The sequence below is a fragment of the Carassius auratus genome, unplaced genomic scaffold, assembly GCF_003368295.1.
Source record: "Carassius auratus strain Wakin unplaced genomic scaffold, ASM336829v1 scaf_tig00032281, whole genome shotgun sequence".
NCBI lineage: Eukaryota > Metazoa > Chordata > Actinopteri > Cypriniformes > Cyprinidae > Carassius > Carassius auratus.
The window spans coordinates 47,718-71,842 of record NW_020525989.1 but is presented as its reverse complement, the minus strand read 5'-3'; the positions used below and the strand labels follow the sequence as shown (position 1 = coordinate 71,842).

The 24,125-nt window shown below is 34.9% G+C and overlaps 2 protein-coding genes across 2 annotated transcripts; both read right to left on the bottom strand.

Annotated features, from left to right (window-relative positions):
- Window positions 1-163: 163 nt before the first annotated feature.
- On the bottom strand, window positions 164-6,395 carry LOC113080861 (SLAM family member 9-like). The gene is made up of 4 exons (XM_026252913.1): window positions 6,344-6,395; window positions 2,595-2,924; window positions 280-587; window positions 164-199 (listed from the first exon to the last, which is right to left on the bottom strand). Exons 1-4 carry the CDS (start codon window positions 6,393-6,395, stop codon window positions 164-166), a joined length of 726 nt encoding a protein of 241 aa, XP_026108698.1.
- A 3,634-nt stretch (window positions 6,396-10,029) lies between these two features.
- LOC113080860 (CD48 antigen-like) lies at window positions 10,030-12,876 on the bottom strand. Its single transcript, XM_026252912.1, has 5 exons — window positions 12,579-12,876; window positions 12,117-12,410; window positions 10,821-10,940; window positions 10,649-10,710; window positions 10,030-10,092 (listed from the first exon to the last, which is right to left on the bottom strand). The coding sequence occupies exons 1-5, from the start codon at window positions 12,874-12,876 to the stop codon at window positions 10,030-10,032; spliced, it is 837 nt and encodes a 278-aa protein (XP_026108697.1).
- Between the last annotated feature and the right edge of the window lie 11,249 nt (window positions 12,877-24,125).

Sequence of the window (24,125 nt, the reverse complement as noted above, 5' to 3'; positions counted from 1 at the left end):
TTCTGAAAGGTTTTGTGCACCTTGTCATCAGAAGTAACATGTTTTGTTTTTAATACATGCAGTTAGATTTCTGTTCTGTTTTACTGAGCTCTTCCAGATCTGAAGTCATAAACTACAGCAGCAACTGCAGCCACGCCCACCAGAGCAGAGACGACCAATCGGATCACAGCTTCAGTAGAACCACAACAATGACCAGAGTCTGAGGAAAGAAACAGAAGAACACGGAGACATTAGTGTGCATTTGAACCCTTCCAGGTCTGTAAATAGCACTAACTTTACCACTGACGTGCCTGGACATGTGTGACAGAGTTCAGTGATGTTGAGATGTGTGGTTCGGTTTGTGATGGGATTGTTGATCACACAGCTGTACGAATCATCCAGACACTCAAGCTCCAGAGGTAGAGAGAGACTGATGCTGAGATCAGACACACTGATGCTGGACAATAAACTGTTTCCTTTGTACCAGGAGAGAGTCACAGCACTCACATTCACAACTGAACACAGGAATGAACAGTTCTTGTTTGAAGATGTTTCTGATGATGAACAACGAGAACAGTTTCTGGTGATGACAGGAACAGGAAGAAGAGCTGGAGAACATGAGAGAAACAAATATAATTTTAGGACAACAAATTATTGATCATGAAATGTCTAAATATTATTAATCTTCTTTGTAGATATTGGCTGTTTATTACTTATAAAGCACATATTAATGTTGTATTCTACATGACCTTATTCTACTACAATATCTATCTTATATTAAAGGGGGGGTGAAATGCTATTTCATACATACTGAGTTTTTTACACTGTTAAAGAGTTGGATTCCCATGCTAAACATGGACAAAGTTTCAAAAATTAAGTTGTACGTTTGAAGGAGTATTTCTGTTCCAAAAATACTCCTTCCGGTTTGTCACAAGTTTCGGAAAGTTTTTTCCGAGTATGGCTCTGTGTGACGTTAGATGAAGCGGAATTTTCTTATATGGGTCCTAAGGGCACTTCTGCCAGAAGAGCGCGCGCTCCCGTAGAGCAGAGCACTGAGAGCACAGACATTCACTGATCAGAGCGAGAGCATCGCGAAATGTCACAAAAGAAGTGTGGTTTTGGTCGCCAGGGCAAGACAACCCTGCACAGATTACCAAAAAAAAAAAAACAGCATTAAGGGACCAGTGGATGGAGTTTATTTTTACAGAGCATCAACGGAGTTGTGCAAGTGTTTTTGTTTGTTCCCTGCATTTCAAAGATGCTTTTTTTACAAACAAGGTCCAGTTTGACGCCGGATTTGCACATCGTTTATTTCTTAAGGATAATGCAGTCCCAACGAAAAAGGGTCACGATCGTGTGTTGGAACCACAGGCGGTGAGTAAAACTGCTTAAAATATCTCTGTGTTGTTAACTTAGCTATCGGCGCTTAAGCACATCAAGTAAACAACATGCGATGTTGTCATCAAACTGCACTTTCCACATGTACAGCTTAAAAAAAAAAAAAAAGACTACAAAGTGGAACTTAGTCATTTTCCAAAACCGCTAAGCAAATATATACAGTTTCAGTACATACGTTGCTGATGCTGCTCTTGTTAAATTTCAGCCTCTGGGTCTGATTCTGGATCATAAATAAACGGCTGAATCTGACTGTTAGCCATGGTTTGTTTTGGATGTTTTTTTCCTCACGGTAAAGTCACAGCTTCCAAACGCTCTCAAAGCAAAAGCTACTGGCGCTCGTGATTCTTTAGCTCCGCCCACACGTCACGACTCCAGCCGCTCGTGTTTTTCCGGGAAAAAACGGTACAGACTATCTTTCTCTTATGAATATAATAAAACTAAAGACTTTTTGGAGCTATGAAGGATGCAGTACTACTCTATAGGTACTCAAGATTAACAGGAGATTGAGTGAAAACGAGCATTTCACCCCCCCTTTAAACATTAAATGTGAAAACTCTTGTTAATGTTGAAAATAATATTATACATATACAAAATCACAAAAGCTGTAATTCCCTTCAAGGGATACTTCACCCAAAAATTCAAATACTGTCATCACTTTCAAGTTGTTTCAAACCAGTACGAGTTTCTTTCTTCTGTTGAACACAAAGAAGATATTTTGATGTATGTTGGTAACCAAACAGTTGCTGGTTCTTACTGACTTTCAATGTGTTTTTTTTTTCCCCCATACTGTATAAGTCAGTGAGAACCAGCAACTGTTTTGTTATCAACATTATTCAAAATATCTTCTTCTGTGTTCACTGAAATATTAATTGTTGAAGCGATTATAAAGAGAAAACAGATGAGATCTCATACATTAGAGTCAGGAGAGGAGTGAAGTAAATCTAACAATACTTGAGATTTAACATGTTCATAATTAAAAATTTCAACTACAGGAAATAAACATCTGATATGGATTATACATCCATCTACAGTAGAAACATATAAAACAATAATCAATAAGCATCAAACGGCATGAATGAAGATGGTGATCATAAAAATGATCAGCATGCTAAATATACATAAGCATACTTTTAATAATAAAAGAACAGCTTTTTATGCATATTTTGTAACATAAGATCTTTAGTAAATATATAAAATATCTTAATACATTTTCTCACCATAGACAGAAACATTGAATCTCTTGTATGAAATTCCTCTTTCTATGTTGATGATCTGTAGTTTATAAAGTCCAGTGTGTTCAGTTCTAATGTTTCTGACGGTCAGAGATCCAGTTTGATTGTCCATCTGGAGTCTTTCCTCAAATATTGTATTAGTGGCATCTATATAAATGTTCTGTCTGTGGATTTCAGCTATTCTCGTCTCTTTAGGTCCAAACGTCCACAGTATCTGATCATCTCTCTGTACTTCAGTAACATCAGTGTTTAGAGAGACAGAATCTCCTTCAGTCACTGACACTGACTTCACTTCATCTCTATCACCAAACACACCTGAAAATCATATAAATGCAATATACTGTAATTATTAGACAACTACATTTACATTAAATAAATTACAATTATAAACCCCATTTCCTGATTAAAAGAGTAACTCACCACACAGGACAATCAGGATCAGAGCGCAGAGGAAAGAAAACATCATTCTGGATCTGAAAACTCTCATTTCAGAGATTTATCAAAGGTATTTTTCAGTCTAACAGGTTTTCAGAAAGTTACTTTGTGGTTGTAAGAAAACACTGCAGAAGATCTCACACTTTCATGAACATGAACACACAGAAACATCATCTAACACTGTGTGCTTCAGCTGAAGATCATTGCAGCACTTTAAACCACATTCTCACAGCTCAGACACACATTTACTGACCTCAATAACACAAGATCTGACTCCAAAACATCTCATGAACGTGCAATCACAAATCTCTTTCAAATGTTTTGACACAATCATTTATTGAAATGAAATAATGTTCTAAATGAGAAATTACTGTATTTACATTGTAAAATATCCACATATGAATCAAACACTGATCAATGAATCAATGACTCTGTTTTAAAAAGGAACTTCAAGTTTTAGTACGTACAGTAAGTGGGCAGATTCACCGACAATCAACTTCAAGTTATATGTTGAACACGTTTACTTTTAAAAGTATATTTCCACAATACATGATAATGTGAATTCAACAACTTTTATGAATCATTTGGAGATGAAGCAGCACACTATTAACCAACATAGTTTGGTGAATAAACTCTAATGTTGATTTATCAGAACATGTCTGACAGAGATCAGCTGCTTACGAAACATTTTAAAATGTTTGTTGTTAAATTGCTTTGATTTGGTCAACCATGAACAACAACTGATCTCCGGCCAGTTTTATAATGTAGACTACTTTTTATGAATTTAATATATTTAATGTACTTAGGCATGTATAATACGATGAGATTGATACTTGATACACTCTTTATGTGCTGAAAAGTTACGGACAGCACGAGATAAACAGGAGGAGAGTGCACAGATGAGAGAACATCATGCTGGTTCTGGAAACTCTCACTTCAGATATATATATCACAGGTTTGAGTCTAACAGGTTCTCAGTAGATTTATTTGTGGTTGTGAGATGAAACTGGCCCCTCACATTCTCAAGAACACACACCGTCTAAAACTGTGTGCATTATCTGAACATCCTCTCAGCATTTCAGACCACATGCATTCAGCTCACACACATTTACTGACCGCAATAACACAAGACATGACTCGGAAACACCAACATGTGCTGCTTCACACTCACAATATAACAATGAATGACTTTTGAAATAAGATATTTTACACAATACATCAAAACATTGTGAAGAATCATCATAACACAATCAAATATCATAACACACCCACATAAGAAACCATTGTGACATTGTTTTAGAAGAAATGTATATTGCATTGTATTAAATACAGTTTACATTTTATATACATACTGTTTATAAAACTGTAGTATATTGTTTTTATTTTATATTTTTGGTGATTCGTTAATGAATCATTTGATCAGACAATGTGTGTATTGAACTATAAATGATCTTTATCAGCATCAGTTTCACTGTCCTGTGTAAATATATCACAGACCACACAGTTGGCTCTGATAAGATTTCCGTTGAAGACAGAGAAAAACATGAAATAGCATATAACACTACAATTTTGATTTTATGTAGAAACACCCTTTGTCTAAATATTAGCTCCCAGGAAGTATTTCAACAATAAAAATTAAAAAAGAATATTATTCATAAATGTGGACTGATATCTCTTGTACTGAATGTATAAGTGACCTACGGGAGCCCTCTGCTTCTACAGTCATTTCCTGTTTGAAACTATTTAACACGAGTTAACAGCGTGTTTACTCATTGTGAAATTATTGCCAGATAACCTTCCTTACCAAGACTTTCTCCTTGTTATTCTGCCTGCCTGTCTGTTTGCGTCTTCACGTTCTTGATTCTTGGATTGTTCCATTGGATTTATAGCCTGATTGGACTGATGTTTGTGTTTGATTTGAATTCGCCTACTCAGCTCTGCTTTGTGGATTCCCCTTGTGTATGTTGAAAGATCAGACTGCCATTACAGTACTGACTGTCTGCCTGGTTTAATGATTCGGTCTCTAAGATCTTTCCTTAATAAGCTTCTGCAAATGGATACTAATACTGCCTCAGCCTCCTCGTTACACTGGAACAGGAAGAAGAGCTAAGAAAGCTACAGAAGAGGCACATTATTGAAAAAGATCCTTAAAATTCACAGATAAAATTAATAAAATGATTGAATGAAATAAATTGAATGTCCAGTTTTTGTTATACAAAATTATATAATTTTTTTGTTATTATGAAAAATTTAGCAATAAGCCAATTCTTGACACAAGTCTGCCTTCACGACTCTGTATGCATGGAAATAAATAAATAAAATATTTACTGGCTGTAGAAACTAGTTCTCTGGAAGTTACTTAATCAAAAATCTTTGTGTAAATGTATTAGGGTCATATACCAACAAACATAATTAGTACAGAGAGAATGTTCCCTAATATTTATTTTTTTCAGAAACTTCACAAACCATTAAAGCGGGATTGGAAATTAGACAAAAAGATTATTATATAACTTATGTACAGAAAAAATCTAAATGTAGAGCAAAAGTATTAAGCTCTTTTATAACATAACTAGCTTACACAATTAACAGTAAAATAATAAGAAAATTAAAGTTCACATTAAATGAAGCTTCTGTCATCATTTAATCGTCCTCATTTTATTCCAAACTTGTATGACTGTCCTTATTCTGTGGAGCACACAAGACGATAATCTTTGTTTTTTTTTTTTGTATTTTTTTATAAAAAAATATATTTTTAGGTTGTTGTTTGGTTCCCTCTCAGAATATATGTGTTCTGCAGAAAAAAGTTAATCACAACATGAAAGGCCTGAAAAAGTTTTTTTTTTTTTTTTTTTTTTTTTTTTTTTTACTAAGACGTGAATTATTTTTTTTTTTTTTTAACTATCCCAAAATAGAATAATAATTTTCTTGCTCTGGGGTATCACCTTTGTAATATGTTAAAAGATATTAAAGTGCAAAACATGTTTTCTTTATATATATTTTTTTTTTTTCACATACACGTCATACAGGTTTGGAAACAAATTTGCATTTTTGGCTAAATATTGTACTTTTAAATTGATCGGATATCCCATATACACATTAAGGTTTAAATTAAGTTCAGTGTGAACTGGTCCTTTAATATTCCAGGATCAAAGTTTTCAAACCCTCTGCAGAAATTCAATAAAGATGAAGAAACTTTTACACTATCATAACTGTTCCTGATTTTATTCAGACTGTTAGAAATAACTGGACTGGTCTGCCTGCATTACAAGAAATATATCTGTAAAAAATATATAACTTACCATCTAAGAGCAATAAACAAAAACAGAAAAATGCATGAAACACCCGCCACATGTCTGAAAATAACAAACAAAAAGCTCTTCACGTTTCAGAAACCTTCTTCAAAGAGGAGGCGTCTCGTTTGCTGATGCTCTTTCACTGACTGGGGGTCGACAGTTTCAGTCCGAAAAAAAATTAACTAGCCTTCCACACACAGACCTTTTTACCTCCACTTTTTTATTTAGTCATTAAATACATTTATTGAAGCAATGAAGAAGAAGAAAACACTTGCTTATACACAATGATTATTTGCATTTATTTATTTATTTACAGTTACTAACTTACATTTTGTTCCAAAACAGTGACTGACTTTCTTCTATTAAACAAATGTCATTGCGGTAAAATTCAGTGTCATTTGGACCCCAGTGTTCTTCAAAACACAGCTTTTGTGTTTCGCAGAAGAAGAACGTCACATGAATGACATGAGGGTGAATAAATGATGACAGAAAATATTTCCCTGTAAGTGCAGACTTCACACTGGTTGGTGGGCTTGAGATCTGATTGAAGGATGGATTGGGGACTGTTCATGGTTAATTCACTTCAGTTTAATAACTGTGTGAAGTTCATCAATTATGAAATGAGTTCAGTTCATCTATAAAGCAGTTCTGTAGAAAACAGTGATGTAACCATCCAGCTTAGTTCAGTTTAATAAAAAAATAATAATAATATATCACAATTAATATAAAAAATATGGGTGAATTCAGGTAAATCAGTAAATCAATGCAGTTAACTTGACTTCACCCTTAAATCTGTCATCATTTCATTAGTTGTTAAATGTGTTTTTTCTTGTCATGGCATTTTATATATAATTCCAGTTGTATTGGTTTGAAAGTCATATATTTCTAGGATGCTTGAGGTTGAGTAAATCCTGCTGTAATTTTCATTTTTAGGTGAACTGTCCCTTTAATTATAAAATCACTTTAGATCACCTGAGCTTCACGCTGGTTGTTCACACACTGCTGTTTTCATCATAATGTTCACTTGTGGATGTGACAAAACCACATATTTAACACCCACACACTCACACTGAATTCTGCTTTGTGCATTTACCCAGAACAATAACCAGACGCACCGAGATCAGACCCCTGACGCACTGACCTCATTAAGAGTTCAGCATCTTCCACCAAGACTTTTCACGTCTTTAAAAACAGACATCGCAATGCAGTTGTGTAATGTCAAACTGTAAGAAGGATCAGTTAACCACTCAAAAACAAATGAAAAATTTCTCATGATGTTAAGGTTATGATGTTAAACTTTCACATGTGATGCTCTTCCCCATATCCAGTGAAACCACAGGCTTTAGCTTCAACCATACTGTCAATAATGTAAGAATCCATTCTTATGACTCAAAACAATATCTGATTCTGGTATTCATAAAAATAGAATTAAAAATGTGCATCAGATTTCTATGAACAACATCAGGACTTTACTAGCATAAAGAGACAAATAATCAGTGCAGAGAAAATATTTTTATTCAGTAATAGACAAATCACTTCAACAGCCTTCAAACATTTCAAGTACAAAATATATATTTTTTTGTGGAGCAAAAAAAAAAAAAAAAAAAAGCAAACTTGCAACATTTATATAAACTAAAATTACATTCAAACAATTTGAATAAAGATAAAACTCGATTCATCAATCACATTAAATCACATGAACTGTGTTTGTCAGGTTAGATTGACTCTAAAACTGAAGATATTCAGATGTTACTGAGATTTTGTCAAGAGCTTCATTCAGTGTCCATCAATGAACCACATTACACAGACATAGTTAATACTGATAACTATTGCAGAACATTTTGTTAAATAGCACATTATTTGTTGTGTTTTATTTAGTGGTGGGCCGTTATCGCCGTTAACGTGCTGCGTTAACGCGAGACTCTTATCGGGCGATAAAAAAAATATCGCCGTTAATCTATTCTCAAAGTTGGGTTGGGAGCTGGGTCTATACTAAGCGAGCTATGATGACTTTCACCTTGATATTTTATATAACTGACTCGCTGAGGCCAGCCTAAAAAGATGCTCAGGACAGTTGACGGGCCACTGCTGCGCATCGTCACGAAAGCTTATGTTTCTCACGTGTTGTTAAGCCGTACCGCTTGTCGATTTAAACATTAAAGCATCCAAACACAAGACGCGGAAAAGCTGAACGGAGTAGCGCGTGCCGTTAGGTGCGCACGAGAGAGAGAGAGAGAGAGAGAGAGAGCCGCGTATCACGGACAGCGACAATGAACCGAGCTCTCTTCTGCGAATTTCACCTCGAAGTTCCTCCTGCACCCGAACGAACAAATGCAAATCGCAGTTTGAACAAACAAAAAGATGTGAAAGAGCCCAATTCAACACCACGGTGTTCTGGTGTTCAGGGCTCGCGCAGAGAAAGGCGTCTAAAAACACTTGAACATCGAATTTGCTTCGTTTTTGCTCTTGTGCCGACAAATACATACAAAATATGTCAAAATATCCACCTTGGAAATTATGCTAGAAAGAACTGTCAGTTATTTATTAAGTGGAAGTAAACAGTTGAGGAAAAAACGAGATGTGTATTATATTGGATGCGTTCATGGTCTCTTAAAGTGACCGCGCCTAATTTAGCTACTGGCTGCTGTAATGTTAATCCAAGAAAATGAAAATGAAAATCACTCACTGCTCTTGACTGAATTTCTTTGTAGTTTTAACAGTCAAACCAAAAATTATTCAGACACCAGGTATAATTTTTGATATATATATAGCAAAACTGTAACAATGGGAGAAATGTTGAAAGTGTCTGAATAAATGTAGGTTTGATTGTATATTTCATTTTTACATTGAAGACTATCCAGTGCTATTATCTGGTTTCTGTACCTTGACACCTACAAATTAAAAAAAAAAAAAAACTTAAACATTGGTGTGAAACAGGAGTAATGTTGTTTGCACCTTGTGTAATGTGGAATTAGTTTACAGCTTTTTCAAGCAGTTTGTGATGCATTTTGGAAACAGGAGACAAGCTTCTTTTCGAATGCACCACCTAGCTTGATAAACCCCTTCTCAAAGACTTACTGTTTGTCAATTTTATTTGGGTAACACACATATTCTGAATGTCGTCGGCAGAATTAGAATGAGCCATTTTAATCTTGATTAATCTAGATTAATTTCAAGATCACAGTGAGATTAATCTAGATTAAAAAAATTAATCTATGCCCACCTCTAGTTTTATTACAACACCTTTCTTCAAAAAATAAAAACGTCATATGAGTAAATGCATCACATGTAGGCTCCTGAAGCACGCACTACATACCGAATGCACATAGAAACTTCTTATGACATAAATAATTAAAAGAATCTGGGATTATATTATTGGACTGATATTTTAGAAATAAAAATAATCAGCAATAAATTACAAATGACCTGTGTTCATGGTCTTATCTTCAGAGTAGGAGTACTGAAATTACTGCTTCACAAAAGGCAGTTATCTGACATTTTGAAAGTTTGAAAATCTAGCCTTTTGTCCCACATATGGTTATCTACCAACAGAGAAACAAATCCCTTTTCCCATACTATAAGTCTTACTGAGGGTCAGCAGAGGGAGCCATGAGCACAGCGCATCCTACAGTGCTGAACACGTGACCTTTTTGTATTATAATGTAATAAACCGAGCTGTATGATCATACAGTCTACACGATCATCTTCTCAAAAACAACTTCTGAATACACCATCCAATCATGTCCATTAGCCCCCTGTTAGAGAAACACATGAGGAAATCAAGAGAGAGATGAGAGCACAATAATGATACTACACATGCTTAAAGCACAGTCAGAATATGAAAATGACCAATAATGTACAAATCATTTCAATAAACTGATTTGTGAGATTTATTTATTATTATTATTATTATTGTTCCCACAGAGACAGTTCAAATAGGAAAATAATTGTCCCATTGGATTCAGAACCTATTCATGGGAAATTTGTGACGATATAAGCACATGCAGAGAAAATGCTGAAATAATGGACAGTCAAAGCATCAAAAGTCACAGCCAATGCACATGAATCAAACAGCAGATCCTTAGAGTGATCTGAGGGCTTGAATCATGTTCAAATAAGATGAAATGCCATTTTTAGGAGCGGATTCATTACTCGATCCTTACAGAAAACAAATCAGAAGCACTTTAAGAACCATTTAATCCAGAGAGTTAAAGGATTTAGCATCATGTATTTAAACAAACTACAGCAGCTTAGCAAGATTTCTACAAGCAAAGAGATTTAGAGCAGACAATTATAGCAAACATATCTTACCGTATCCTGATCTCTATGTTTAGTGAATGCAGTATAATCAACCTCCTCCTCATTACTCTGAGCTGTTTGGTAATAAATGATAAAATAATGATAATAATAAAAAAAGTTTAAGTGGTATTTCCAAGATTTTTATTTTGACACTTCTATATATTTAGTTGTATGTAATACTTGCCCTCTTGTTTCACTTGTGTGTAGTTTCTGCGTTGACAGATCATCACAACTACAGCTGAGATCACTAACAGCAGCAAGACCAAGAGAAACACAACTAGAAGAAGAGAAGTCTGGTTGGATTCTGTAGTGGATAAAACACAAACAGCATTAGTGAGTGACAGAGATGAACAAAATAAAAACATAACTCCACATCTTGCTCAGTGTACTCCTCTAAAGTGAATAAAGCAAGTTCCCAGCTAAGAAATGTATGTTTTTAGGTTTCATGTTGAAGGGTATCGATAACAGCATATTGTTCTTACTTTATTTTTTATATTCCAGGAAGGTTAATGATAACATTCATCAAGAATAAAAGGAATGTTGTGAAAATGTTGTTCATTGAATGTGTTCACTAAACCATAACCTTCAGTGAAGACATGAAGACATTCAAAGAACATTGTTCTAAGAATATTCTCTCAAATTCAACATCATGTGAACACATATCAGATAATACTAATGTTATATGACTGTTCTAAAAATTTTATTTAAATAACATTTCATCATAACATTTATCTTAACCTCATACACACTCTATGAAGTTTAATTTCTATCATTTATATAAGTAAAAATATAACCTTCATATAATGTGATGTGAAACCCAAAATTAAGAGCACACACACACACAGGAGTCAAAATGCTTAATTTGTGTAAACCAATGTGAGTTCAACATAAAATATTTGACCGATTAACCAGCATGACATTATTAACTGCATCAAACAGTCCAATTATAGACTGTGGTGGAATACTTTATTTAACATTGCTTCTGTATGCATGTGTTTTCTTAGAATTGCTGTGTGGTTCAGAAGGGCGACACCTGGGGGGGAAACAGATGTCTGAGAATGACCTGAGAGGCTCATTGGGCCATGTAGTGGGGGGACAATGCCTAAGTCCTAAATGTGTGAGAAACCGCCCATAGAGAGTGTTCCTTGTTATATGTGGAAAGTTACAGCTGCTAAGACTTTGTAACCTTGGAAGAGCAAAGGGATATAAGGTGGAGGACTGCCCTCTCCCTGGGTCGGTTTCACTCTGCAGAAATCACTTGTATTCTGTACGACTGTCTGACCTTCTTTGCAAAGAATAAAAGCTTTCTTTTTAATTATACCTGAGAATGAGTCTGTCTCTTATGCTGATGAGAGTTTATTTAAATTTTGCCATGACAAGACTCTAAGGGAGTTTTAACATGAGCAGTTATTAGGTGAAAGTGAAAGCAACTCGGTCACAGTAAATGCACCCAGTGTAAAAGTCACAAATACTTTCATACCTGAATTTGACTGACAGAGTTGAGTGATGTCCAGATGTGTGGTCTGGTTTGTGATGGGATTGTTGATCACACAGCTGTAGATGTTGTTCTCCTGATATTCCACCTCCAGAGGTAGAGAGAGACTGATGCTGAGATCAGACACACTGATGCTGGACAATAAAATGTTTCCTTTGTACCAGGAGAGAGTCACAGCACTCACATTCATAACTGAACACAGCAGTGAACATCTGGACACTGATGATGATGAAACATTTTGTGAAGAGTATTTGATAATGACAGGAATGGGCAGAATACCTAAAAAAGAAAAAAGAAAAACAGTAACAGTCAATTATTGATAATGATGACTTTAAAGTTTGTCAATCATCACAGATCAATAACAATGTGCTTCCAGATGGTCAAGGCATTTGATTTAAATGAAAAATGTAAAAAACTATTTCAATAGGTTTTCTTCAGTTTACTCACCATAGACATCAATACTGAAGCTCTTGTGTTTGATCTCTCCTCTGATGATCTGTAGTTTATAAAGTCCAGAGTGTAATTTGTTGATGTTTGTGATGGTCAGAGATCCTGTCTGCTCATCTATCTTTAGTCTGTCTCTGAATCTCTCAGTATTCTCTTCATTATCATACACAGAGACAATCTGTTTATAGATTTCAGCGATACGAGTCTCTGAACTGTTTAATCTAAATGACCACAGTATCAGATCATCTCTCTGTAGGTCAGAAACATCAGTGTTTAAAGTGACAGAATCTCCCTCCATCACTGATATCACTGTTTCATCTGAATAAACATCAGACACACCTGAAGAAAAGAGTCTGCAAAACAGTCACAGATTATAACCTCAGATATCTTTCAGGGTTTATTTGAAAACAAAAATAAAACTCCATTACAATTTCTTTAACATAAGTAATTATAAGTAGTAAAAAATAGAACAAAAGAATCACACTTCATTTTTACACAACTGGTTTATACAATAAACAACATAATGATGAAATGTTGGGATAGGGACAGTTCTCCTAAAATGTAGTGTCTGCCATCATTTACTCACCCTCATGTCATTCCAAACCTGTGACTGATTTCCCTCTGTGGAGCACAGGAGAAGATATTCTGTGTTTTCTTTGTCAATATACAGTGAAAGTCAATTGTTGTTTGGACTTTCACTGTTCTTCAGAATATCTTCTTTGTGTTCCACAGATGAAGAACATGAAAGACATACAGGTGAAGAAATTATAACACTTTTCACTAGTTGTTTATTCTCTTTGGTGCTATACTCTATTTCCCATTTTTGGGAAAAAGCAAAATACCTTTTTTTCGCAGGTTATTCCATATACATGTCACAGGTTTATAAACACATGATAGAGAGCATTAGACAATTTTGGGCTAAAAACTAAAGTGATTAAATGGCATATATATTTTAGCCATTTGTAGGCTACATCTTTTAAAGTGCTGCAAACTGCACATTCGATTTATTATTTTAACATTCCTGGGTCTAAATTTTCAATCCCTATAGGAGAAAATTCAACGAAGATAACGTTTTGGTTTAACAAGCATCAAACTCACCCTCATGTCATTCCAAACCTGTGACTGATTTCCATCTGTGGAGCACAAGAGAAGATATTCTGTGTTTTCTTTGTCAATACAGTGAAAGTCAATTGTTGTTCGATTTATCTTCTTTGTTTGACGTATCTTTCTTCAGAATATCTTCTTTGTGTTCCACAGATGAAGAACATGAAAGACACACAGGTGAAGAAATTATGCTTTTCACTAGTTGTCAAATATGGGTTTATTCTCTTTGGTGCTATACTCTATTTCCCATTTTTGTGAACGTGCTATTCCACGTTCAACTGTTACAAGTTTGGAAACACATGATGGAGAGCAAATGACAATTTTGGGCTAAAAACTAAAGTGATTAATTGGCACGTAGGCTGTAGAAGTTTAATATTTTTTTGGCAAACTGTAGGCTACATCTTTTAAAGTGCTGTAAACTGCACATATTATTTATTATTTTAACATCCCTGGGTCTAAATTTTCAATCCCTAAAGGCGAAAATTAAACGAAGATGACGTTTTCGTTTAACAAGCATCAAACTGTTAGAACACGGAGTTTGATTGTATAGTCTATAGGGAATAATTGAAGCAATAAAAAAATTACTTACCTCCCAAAAGCCACAGACATAAACAAAAAAATACACGAAACACCATATTCGTTAAAAGCCAAAACAGTCTTGAAGCATAATCCGAGACATTTCTGAGAATAATATTATGTGTATGTCTCTTCACAGAGACGAAACTAGTAGAAAAAGGCGGCGTCATTGCTGTTGCAGCTCCGGTGATGTGGGTTGGTAGTAATTAAATAGGTAGGACACAGCCAGACTACTTGCATCTTTTTTCATTTAATAGCCTACGTTTAATGGAAGCGCAGAAAATGTTTGCTTATACACAATCATCATTTACGTTTGCTGTGATTGTTTGTTTGTTTTTCGAAGTCCTGCGTTTTATTCCAAGGTTTCTGAGGAAAAAAGCGCAGACACATTATATCAACGCGAACGCCGTTTTTATTACGCGATTAAAGCGAACAAGCTTTTTTTTTGCGCACGTGTTTGAAGAAACTAAAGTTAGAAAACAGCAATTCCTGCTAGTTTTTTTTTTTTTTTGGTGTGTCTGTAAACGTTAAGATGAAACATGAGACAGTGTAGTGTGTATAAAAAGAAAAAAAGAAATGGTAATATCTCTATTTTAAGAAAACGAAGAGTAGAATATCAAACAGAACAGAACAGCCTATATAATAATGTTGTGTGCCCAATTTTGTACATTAAAAAATAAGAATAAAGTGTGTGTGTGTGTGTGTGTGTGTGTGTGTGTGTGTGTGTGTGTGTGTGTGTAGCTACATTACACTTGTGAATACCAGCCACCACAAATGCTATTAAACACAATAAATAATTTTAGATATAAATGACACTGTGATATGGAGTGAAAAGTTGCCTAACAAGTTTATTTTCCAAGGGAAAGGTTTTATATGCAAAACATTCTCTGTGAGCTACAACCTCTTAGCATAAAGTGAACATGCCATGAAAATATTTTCTATATTGTGAATCACGTTTAGCCACAAACACACTTCACACATTTTTTTCACATCTTTACTCCTTTGCTTTAATCATTACATTTTCAAGATGTATAGGCCCAGTGACTTGTTTCTCCTTAATAACTTTGAGATATAGAAGATAAATAGATCAATTAGTTAAATATGATAGGTGTCAAGACTGGATTGGTACACGTCAGGAACAACTGATGCAAGCGTGACTAACGTGGCCTGATTGAACTGATGCGATGCTCTTTTTTTTTTTTTTTTTTTTTTTTTTTTGCCATTCTTCTCCTTAAATCATCTCAAGCTCTGTCAGGTTGGTTGGGGACCATCAGTGGACAGACATTTATAGGTAGACCAGAGAGGTTTTTTTCTTTTCTTTTTTTTTTTCTAGTCTGAGAGTTATTCAGGTGTATTTTTATCAATTCCATTCAGGGTTTCATGTATCTTTACTGAGGAGAGGCTTGAGTTTGGTCACATTGCCATCAAGCCCAGATTTGGTGGAGTGTCACAGTCATGTTTGTCCTTCTGTAAGTTTCTCCAATCTTCATATAAGATCATGTAGCTCAACCAAAGTGACTATCAGTGTCTTGATCACCTCTCTAACCTAGCAACTTCTCCTTCAATTGCTCAGTTTGGCCAGGAGCCTAGATCTAGGAAGAGTCCATATTGTTTCAGACATCATCCATTATGGATTATGGAAGCCAAATGCTCCTGTGAACCTTCAAAACAGCAGAATTTAATTGTAGACTTCTCCAGATCTGTCTCAGCACAACCCAGTCTCTCAGCTCTGCAGGTCATTCATTTAAACTCATGGCTTAGTTTTTGCTCTGACATCCATTTCAGCTGTTAAACTTTATATAGACATATTCCAAATCATGTCCAATCATCTGAATTAGCCACAGGTTAACTCCAGTCGGAGTATAGAAACATCTCAAAGATGATCCAGTGAAACTTGAATGCTCCTGATCTAAATTTAAAGCAAAGGGTATGAAGTCTTATGCAATGTCATTTTTGCAGTGTTTCCTTTTTATTAAATTTGCAAAGTTGTAAAAAACAAATCAGTTTTTTTGCTTTGCAATTAGTGAGTGGGCTGTAGATTTATGTGGGGGGGAAAGTATTTTAATGTACAGCAGTTTAAAAAAGTAACGCCACATAACAAACTGTGAAAATAAATTAAGGGGTGTGTAGCTGGTATTTGGAACTTTAATGCAGGCTTGAAGAAAATTAAATATTTTTAGTTAATTCTGCATGAACCCTGAGCATCATGACCTACGAAACTGATTTGGTCTCAGATGTTGAAGGTGCGAAGTTAAGGGACAAGATGCCCTTCACCTAAACCACCAACCCACCCACACACACGTAAGCGCTCGCAACACACCTACCACACGCAAATCAACAGACTTCAGCCAGTAGCCTTCATACACCACAACACATCTTGCTTTTGCTCATAAACGGAGCTGGAAAGTGTGTCACAGTGCATGAATAACCTCATGTGCTTTCCAAAACACAACAAAACAAAAGTTTTTCAGGTTCTGCGCTGAGTTGCACAAATGCAATGCATTATACATACATGCAATGAAAACTGTCCAACTTTTCAAATGATACTTTCCATAAAAGATATGAGACAGTTTGCATTTTCCAAGCTTTGCATAACATCTACTGTGAATTTTATTTTCATGCAGGTGTGTGTTGGATGAAACTTGGTATAAATTAGAAGGCCTATTCCTGCTGCATGGTCTCTTTGAAAATATAAATCTACGGCAAATGTTTTAAATGTTTATCACATTATTACTGGACCAATGTCAGAGAAAAGCAATACCAGTAACTGGCTCCATGCTGATAACTATTTTGTCCACATGACTATAAATTCTTAACAGTTTACAGTAAATAGTGCAGTGTCTAATTCTGATGCAACATTGGGTTTACTGTATATGCAGTACATCTTCTGTTCTGAGACACACTTTGATAAAGCATCATAAAACTCAGTTCCTCTTTGGCCATGACAGTCTGATTATAGAGAGACAACACACTCCATAATCCGGAATAACAAGTTTCCCTCATGTAATACTGACATTTTTATGTAGTCTGACACATCAACAGTGATGTTAGATAATAGCTGAAAGTCTTTCTCACTACCATCTTTGCATATTTCTATTTTTGTCTGTATACTCATTTTTAGGTCTATGATTTTTTAAATCATAAATCTTAGGTACTTTCTGAGGTATATTTTTATATAAAAATAACAAAGGTATCTAAATGATATGATACCTTATTCTTAGTGAATGTGAATTTCATCCACTGAAACAAACTCTTTTAACAACTCTGGTCAAGTCATGTCACATCAATCAATAAAAAAAAACTAATGGCATCACATAATTGAGTCATAAATGTACATTTCATAATTTCAACTTTAACACTGCTGACACCAATGACATAAAATCAAGGGGGGAATGTTGGTTTTAAATTTACAAGATAAATTACTTATATTTTACACACATAATTAAAAATAAATTAATTATTAAAGTCTTAGAAGTGGCATTTTATTATTCACATTTTATTCAAACTCCATCTGGCATCGCACAACCTATCTCTGTTTCCTCTTTCATTTTTTTATCAAATCGAACACAATAGAAATGGCCCACCTGCTGTGTGTACAGTACAAACAGATGTCTGTGGGGGCAGGGTACTTCCCAGAACGTCTAAAATTACAGTTCAAATGAGCATCAAACACAAGAGACCAAAGTACTCTTCATATAATGTCAGATATGTGCTTAGGGAAGTATTACAGTCCTTGTTAAAGGAGGAAACCATATTTAAATTTAAACAAAATAAAATAAATCTGTGAGAGACAGACGAGGCTCCTACAGTCTAGTTTTCATAAGATTGACTCCACTGTATTGTAAGTTATATCTCTGTCTAAAGTTTTAAATATGTGATTTAAAAAAACTCTTAATCTTTCACTCATTGCATCATCATGCTGTTAAAAAACACTATTAACCACAACGTCATGATTAAAGAGAAACAGAATCTAATCAAATCACTGAAAATAATGTCTGATTCTGAAAAATTATTTAAATTAATAAAAAATGCTAATGTTATGTATCTGCACATTATTATGGCATAAAGAAACAAACATGAATCAACACAGAGAACATGGTATAGTTTGTTTATTTTTCCACAAACCTACAGCCATTACAAATTATTAAAGATTACTGTCTTTAGCTAATTCTACTTACATTTGCAGGCAGCAATAGATGACAAGTAAGCCTGATGACAAGTTTTAATGATATTAACTTCTTTGTTTTAAGATGGGACATTTGAATGACTTATTCAGAATACACAAACAATTTTCTTGTTGATAGAGAAAGACGCTTTTTGTCACACAGAAGTGTAGTTGCTATTATCTACCAGCAGATGCAGACTTGATCATATTTGATGTAAAACACTATTATAGGGCGCCGTTTGTAAAGAGGCTCATGCTGAAAATAACAACAACATTTTGTCACATTTAGCTACAAACAATGTAAAAAAAAAAACTGGTATAAATTTTTGATGGTCACTTTTTAGCACATTTACAACAATATTTGTCAACTTAGAGATATTTTAAATAGTTAAATATAAATATTAAATGTTAAACCTAAATGTTAAATGTTAAATCTAAATGTTAAATGTTAAATCTAAATGTTAAATCTAAATATAAATGTTAAATCTAAATATAAACGTGAAATATAAATATAAATATAAAATCCAAATGTTAAATCTAAATGTTAAGTCTAAATCTTAATGTTAAATATAAATATAAATATAAATGTTAAATATAAATGTTAAATCCTATGGAAGTAAAATAATGACAAATGTCTTTGAAACAAAAAAGCATGCTGAATAGCACTAACTGAAAAAAATCTGCATTGCATTAACAGTACTTGCATTTTAATGCCTTGTATTTCCAGGGCTTGCATTTTTAGGTCCTGAAATTTAACATAGTTGTTCGTTTAAGCTGTGAATATTTCAATGTAAAATATTTCACACACCTTTTCATAATTAAAAAATCAATAATTCATATTCACGTTCCAGAATTCACTTCCAAAATATTCAATCGGTTTAAAAATACGATGTATTATATTCGACAGGCAAATTTCGGTCCATTTTATTTCACTTTCCAAAGTCGCTTCCACAAATTCAATGGTTAAAATTCGGCAGATAATTCGCCCTTTCACATCCGGGAGCTGCAGGAATAGCAGTAGAGCACAGAGGCATGATCTCCATCTCCTGTCAGTCGCTCACCAGCAGGTGGTGCAAGCGGCTTCTGATGAAGACCAAAGCAACAGGTGGATTAAGTATTACAGTTACAAAAACTGATCTGCAGAAATGGAGCAGGCACTAAGCAGAAGTTTTGATTATCGGGGCATGTGGAAAAGCTGATTGTGTGAATGTGAATGTTTATTTCAACATCTTTGCCTTTACCATAGACTGTATAAAGGCTGTTACCTGTAGCCTAAGCAGCATTCTCTACCATAAAGGAGATTATAATGGGATTTTACTCAAGGCTGAAGTACAGACCTAACATTACATCTGAGGAAGACATATATTGCTTTTGGTTGTTTAGTTTCCGTAACTTTGTGTCATGGCTTGTGTGTCGCTGTGCTGTCCCCTCACGTCACACTCCAGGATTCCCCAATGATGAGTAACGCTTCTCAATCAATTAATACTATGATATAAGACCTCAGATCTCAGATTACACTTTATTGGTGATTATGCAAACTATACAGTTAAGCAGATGTAAAATATGAACGAACACTCAAGGTTTCACGCGGTTTCCCTCAGAAATCCGTTAAAGAAAAGAAAACTGATTAACGTAGCTCTGCGCACTAACAGCGATTACATTTACATTTATTCACTTAGCAGACGCTTTTATCCGAGGCGACTTAAACTCACATCTTACTGATGAAGCAAATTATATACAGACAGATGAGGATATTAACGCAAGTCACTTAAGAAAAACTCCGTGTTAAACTTTAACGTAAAAAAATTAACGTCTTTTATTGCCTCAAAATATTCAATTCGGCATCTAATTAAAACAATATATTACTGTATATTATGTACATTACAGCAGATGAGCCCAGAAATGAGCCCCACAAACCAAAAAGTTTCACCAAATAATTTTTTTTTTTTCGTAAAAAGAAAACCAAGCGCAGTAGTTTTATATTTGATATTTGTTGTCTATTCGCCTAAACTGCTTTAGGGACCATCTGCAAATTTACCTCAAAATGAAACGTAGTACAATATTAAATTCAAATTAACACTAAATTAATAATTTACTCAAACTGACTAAATATATATGGCCAATATTATTTCTCTTTGAATGGACACTACACAAATATTGTTTAAGAAAAAATTAGTAAGTCAGTCTTGTATCTAGCAATGTACAACAACTGTTGGAACATGAAAAACCCTTTCCAGTGATCTTTAATATGTAAATAATTGTACACTGTAAATATATGAAGGGAGGTACTGGCAAAATCTCACCTGTAGATAATCACTATGAGAAATACAAGATTTAGAATTTGACAGTACGTTATTTAAAATTTAACCCAGTCAGTGGAATTGTCAGATGGTCCCTTGGGTTCCTGCTCTATCCATGAAGACGCGGAAATTTCAGCAATGGATAAATGGATTTGCAGCACTAAAAACTGCTTGTAGTTGCTCTGCTTCTAAATTAATTTAAAAATGACAATCCATATACAGCTGTGATCAGCTGTTCCTTCATCTTGGCTGAGCTGAACTTTGTTACGGAAAAGGTGAGGAAGCTACATGAACCGGGGTGCGCTTGCGGTATTCTGAAAAGTTTAGAAGTTTTTAACTAAATGCGGTGCGGACGCGCTCGTTTTTTCCAGGTGCGTTCGCACCGCATCGAGTTAAAAACATCTCAACTTTTCAGAATACCGCAAGCGCACCCCGGGTCATGTAGCTTCCTCACCTTTTCCGTAACAAAGTTCAGCTTTGAGAGAGCAGGTCATGGATGCTTAGCAACGGCAGACGCCTCATGAGCGTAACTGCCCGAGCGCTTTGGAAAGAAGGAGAAAGCCGTGTGCCTAGCGTTTTCCATGCGTTTTTAAGCGCGATATGTGCAAGGCCCCTTACTCGTGTGGGGAATCCTGGAGTGTGACGTGAGGGGACAGCACAGCGACACACAAGCCATGACACAAAGTTACGGAAACTAAACAACCAAAAGCAATATATGTCTTCCTCAGATGTAATGTTAGGTCTGTACTTCAGCCTTGAGTAAAATCCCATTATAATCTCCTTTATGGTAGAGAATGCTGCTTGCTAGGCTACGGGTAACAGCCTTTATACAGTCTATGGTAAAGGCATCGATGTTGAAATAAACATTCACATTCACACAATCAGCTTTTCCACATGCCCCGATAATCAAAACTTCTGCTTAGTGCCTGCTCCATTTCTGCAGATCAGTTTTTGTAACTGTAATACTTAATCCACCTGTTGCTTTGGTCTTCATCAGAAGCCGCTTGCACCACCTGCTGGTGAGCGACTGACAGGAGATGGAGATCATGCCTCTGTGCTCTACTGCTATTCCTGCAGCTCCCGGATGTGAAAGGGCGAATTATCTGCCGAATTTTACCATTGAATTTGTGGAAGCAAATTTGGAAAGTGAAATAAAATGGACCGAAATTTGCCTGTCGAATATTATACATCGTATTTTTAAACCGATTGAATATTTTGGAAGTGAATTCTGGAACGTGAATATGAATTATTGATTTTTTAATTATGAAAAGGTGTGTGAAATATTTTTAATTGAAATATTCACAGCTTGAACAACTATGTTAAATTTCAGGACCTAAAAATGCAAGCCCTGGAAATACAAGGCATTAAAATGCAAGTACTGCTAATGCAATGCATTATTTTTCAGTTAGTGCTATTCAGCATGCTTTTTTGTTTCAAAGACATATGTCATTATTTTACTTCCATATAAATCTAAATCTAAATGCTGAATTTTAATGTTTCAGGTGAAACAAAATAGTTAGCTTATGTGCTATAAGTGCCAGAATAAAAGCTCGATGAGGTCAGTGTCTGTGCATCGTTTCAAATAAGTAACGAATAAAAACCATCTCATCCGAGGAAATTGACTCTTGGACAGGGATTATCATAATAATGACTACCGTATTTTCCGGACTATAAGTCGAACTTTTTTTCATAGTTTGGCTGGTCCTGCAACTTATAGTCAGGTGCGACTTATTTATCAAAATTAATTTGACATGAACCAAGAGAAAACATGACCGTCTACAGTCACGAGAGGGTTCTCTATGCTGCTCAATGCTCCTGTAGTACAACTAAGCAGCATAGAGCGCCCTCTCGCGGCTGTAGACGGTAATGTTTTCTCTTGGTTTTTGGGTCTAAATAAATGTGACTTATAGTCCGGTGCGACTTATATATGTTTTTTTCCTCATCATGACGTATTTTTGGATGCGACTTATGCTCAGGTGCAACTTATAGTCCGAAAAATACGGTACCTAAAATAATAAACACGTTTGGAGAAACTGTATTTGAAGAGTAGGCTAGTGTCACTTTTATGAAAAGTGTGGGGCTTATGATGAACTGTAGCCATAATAGCCAGACACGAGGGGTCTCACTTGACTGACTGAATGTTATGTCCTCACCATAGACTGTATACTCATCATGTCATCACTCTCTGTCATGTTCGCATGCTTAAACGGCCGCAAAGGCTATTTCCCGCCCGCCCCTGACCAGGTACGGTAACTATTGATGCTACTGTCATTCAAAATGTCCAACGAATGGGCGTTAGCCGAGAGCAAAGGCTCTTGCTGGCGTTTAAGCATGCAAATATTTTCATAAAAGTGACACTAGCCTACTCTTCAAATACAGTTTCTCCAAACGTGTTTATTATTTTAGGTAGTCATTATCACGATAATCCATGTTCAAGAGTCTATTTCCTCGGATGAGATGGTTTTTATTTGTTACTTATTTGACACAATGCTATAAACACACACTGACCTCATCGAGCTTTTATTTTGGCACTTCCGGTTATTGGCATTTGGAATTTGCATTTTAGCTAAATATTTAATTTCAACCGAAACATTTAGATACAACATTTAGATTTAGATTTAACATTTAGATTTTACATTAAGATTTAACATTTAGATTTAGATTTAACATTTAGATTTAGATTTAGATTTAGATTTAGATTTTACATTTACATTTACATTTACATTTACATTTAGGTTTAACATTTAAAATTTATGTTTAACTATTTAAGATATCTCTAAGTTGACAAATATTGTTGTAAATGTGCTAAAAAGTGACCATCAAAAATTCATACCAGTTTTTTAAACATTGTTTGAAGCTAAATGTGACAAAAGGTTGCTGTTATTTTCAGCATGAGCCGCTTTACAAACGGCACCCTATAAAACACACAACATAGTCAGCAGATTGAGCCTCAGCACAATGTTTATTTATGCATTCAATAGTACTGTGTCTCTATTTAATACATGTGTACATATAGTTATTTACCTTTTCCCCTCCTTTTTGTCCTGTTACCATAACTATTGCTTCATGATCAGAACATGGATAGTATAATGTGGATGGCTTTGAAAATACTTAGTATTTAGAAAAAATAAATAAATAAATTGTGGTTTGTCCAAATCTTACCAAGACTTGGGAATGAAAATGTGCGATCAAATATCCCACTCAAATAAATGTCTACTCAAGAAAGCTTCATGATCAAGTAAGTACATGCACAGGTACACACAAGAACAGAACTTTTAAACTAAAAAAAAAAAAAACACAGTCAATGCACTTAAAACTACCAACAGATCATGAGTGCCATTTGAGATCTTGAGTCATATTTGGACAAGATTAAATGCATTTTACTTTTAAGGTTAGGGCAGG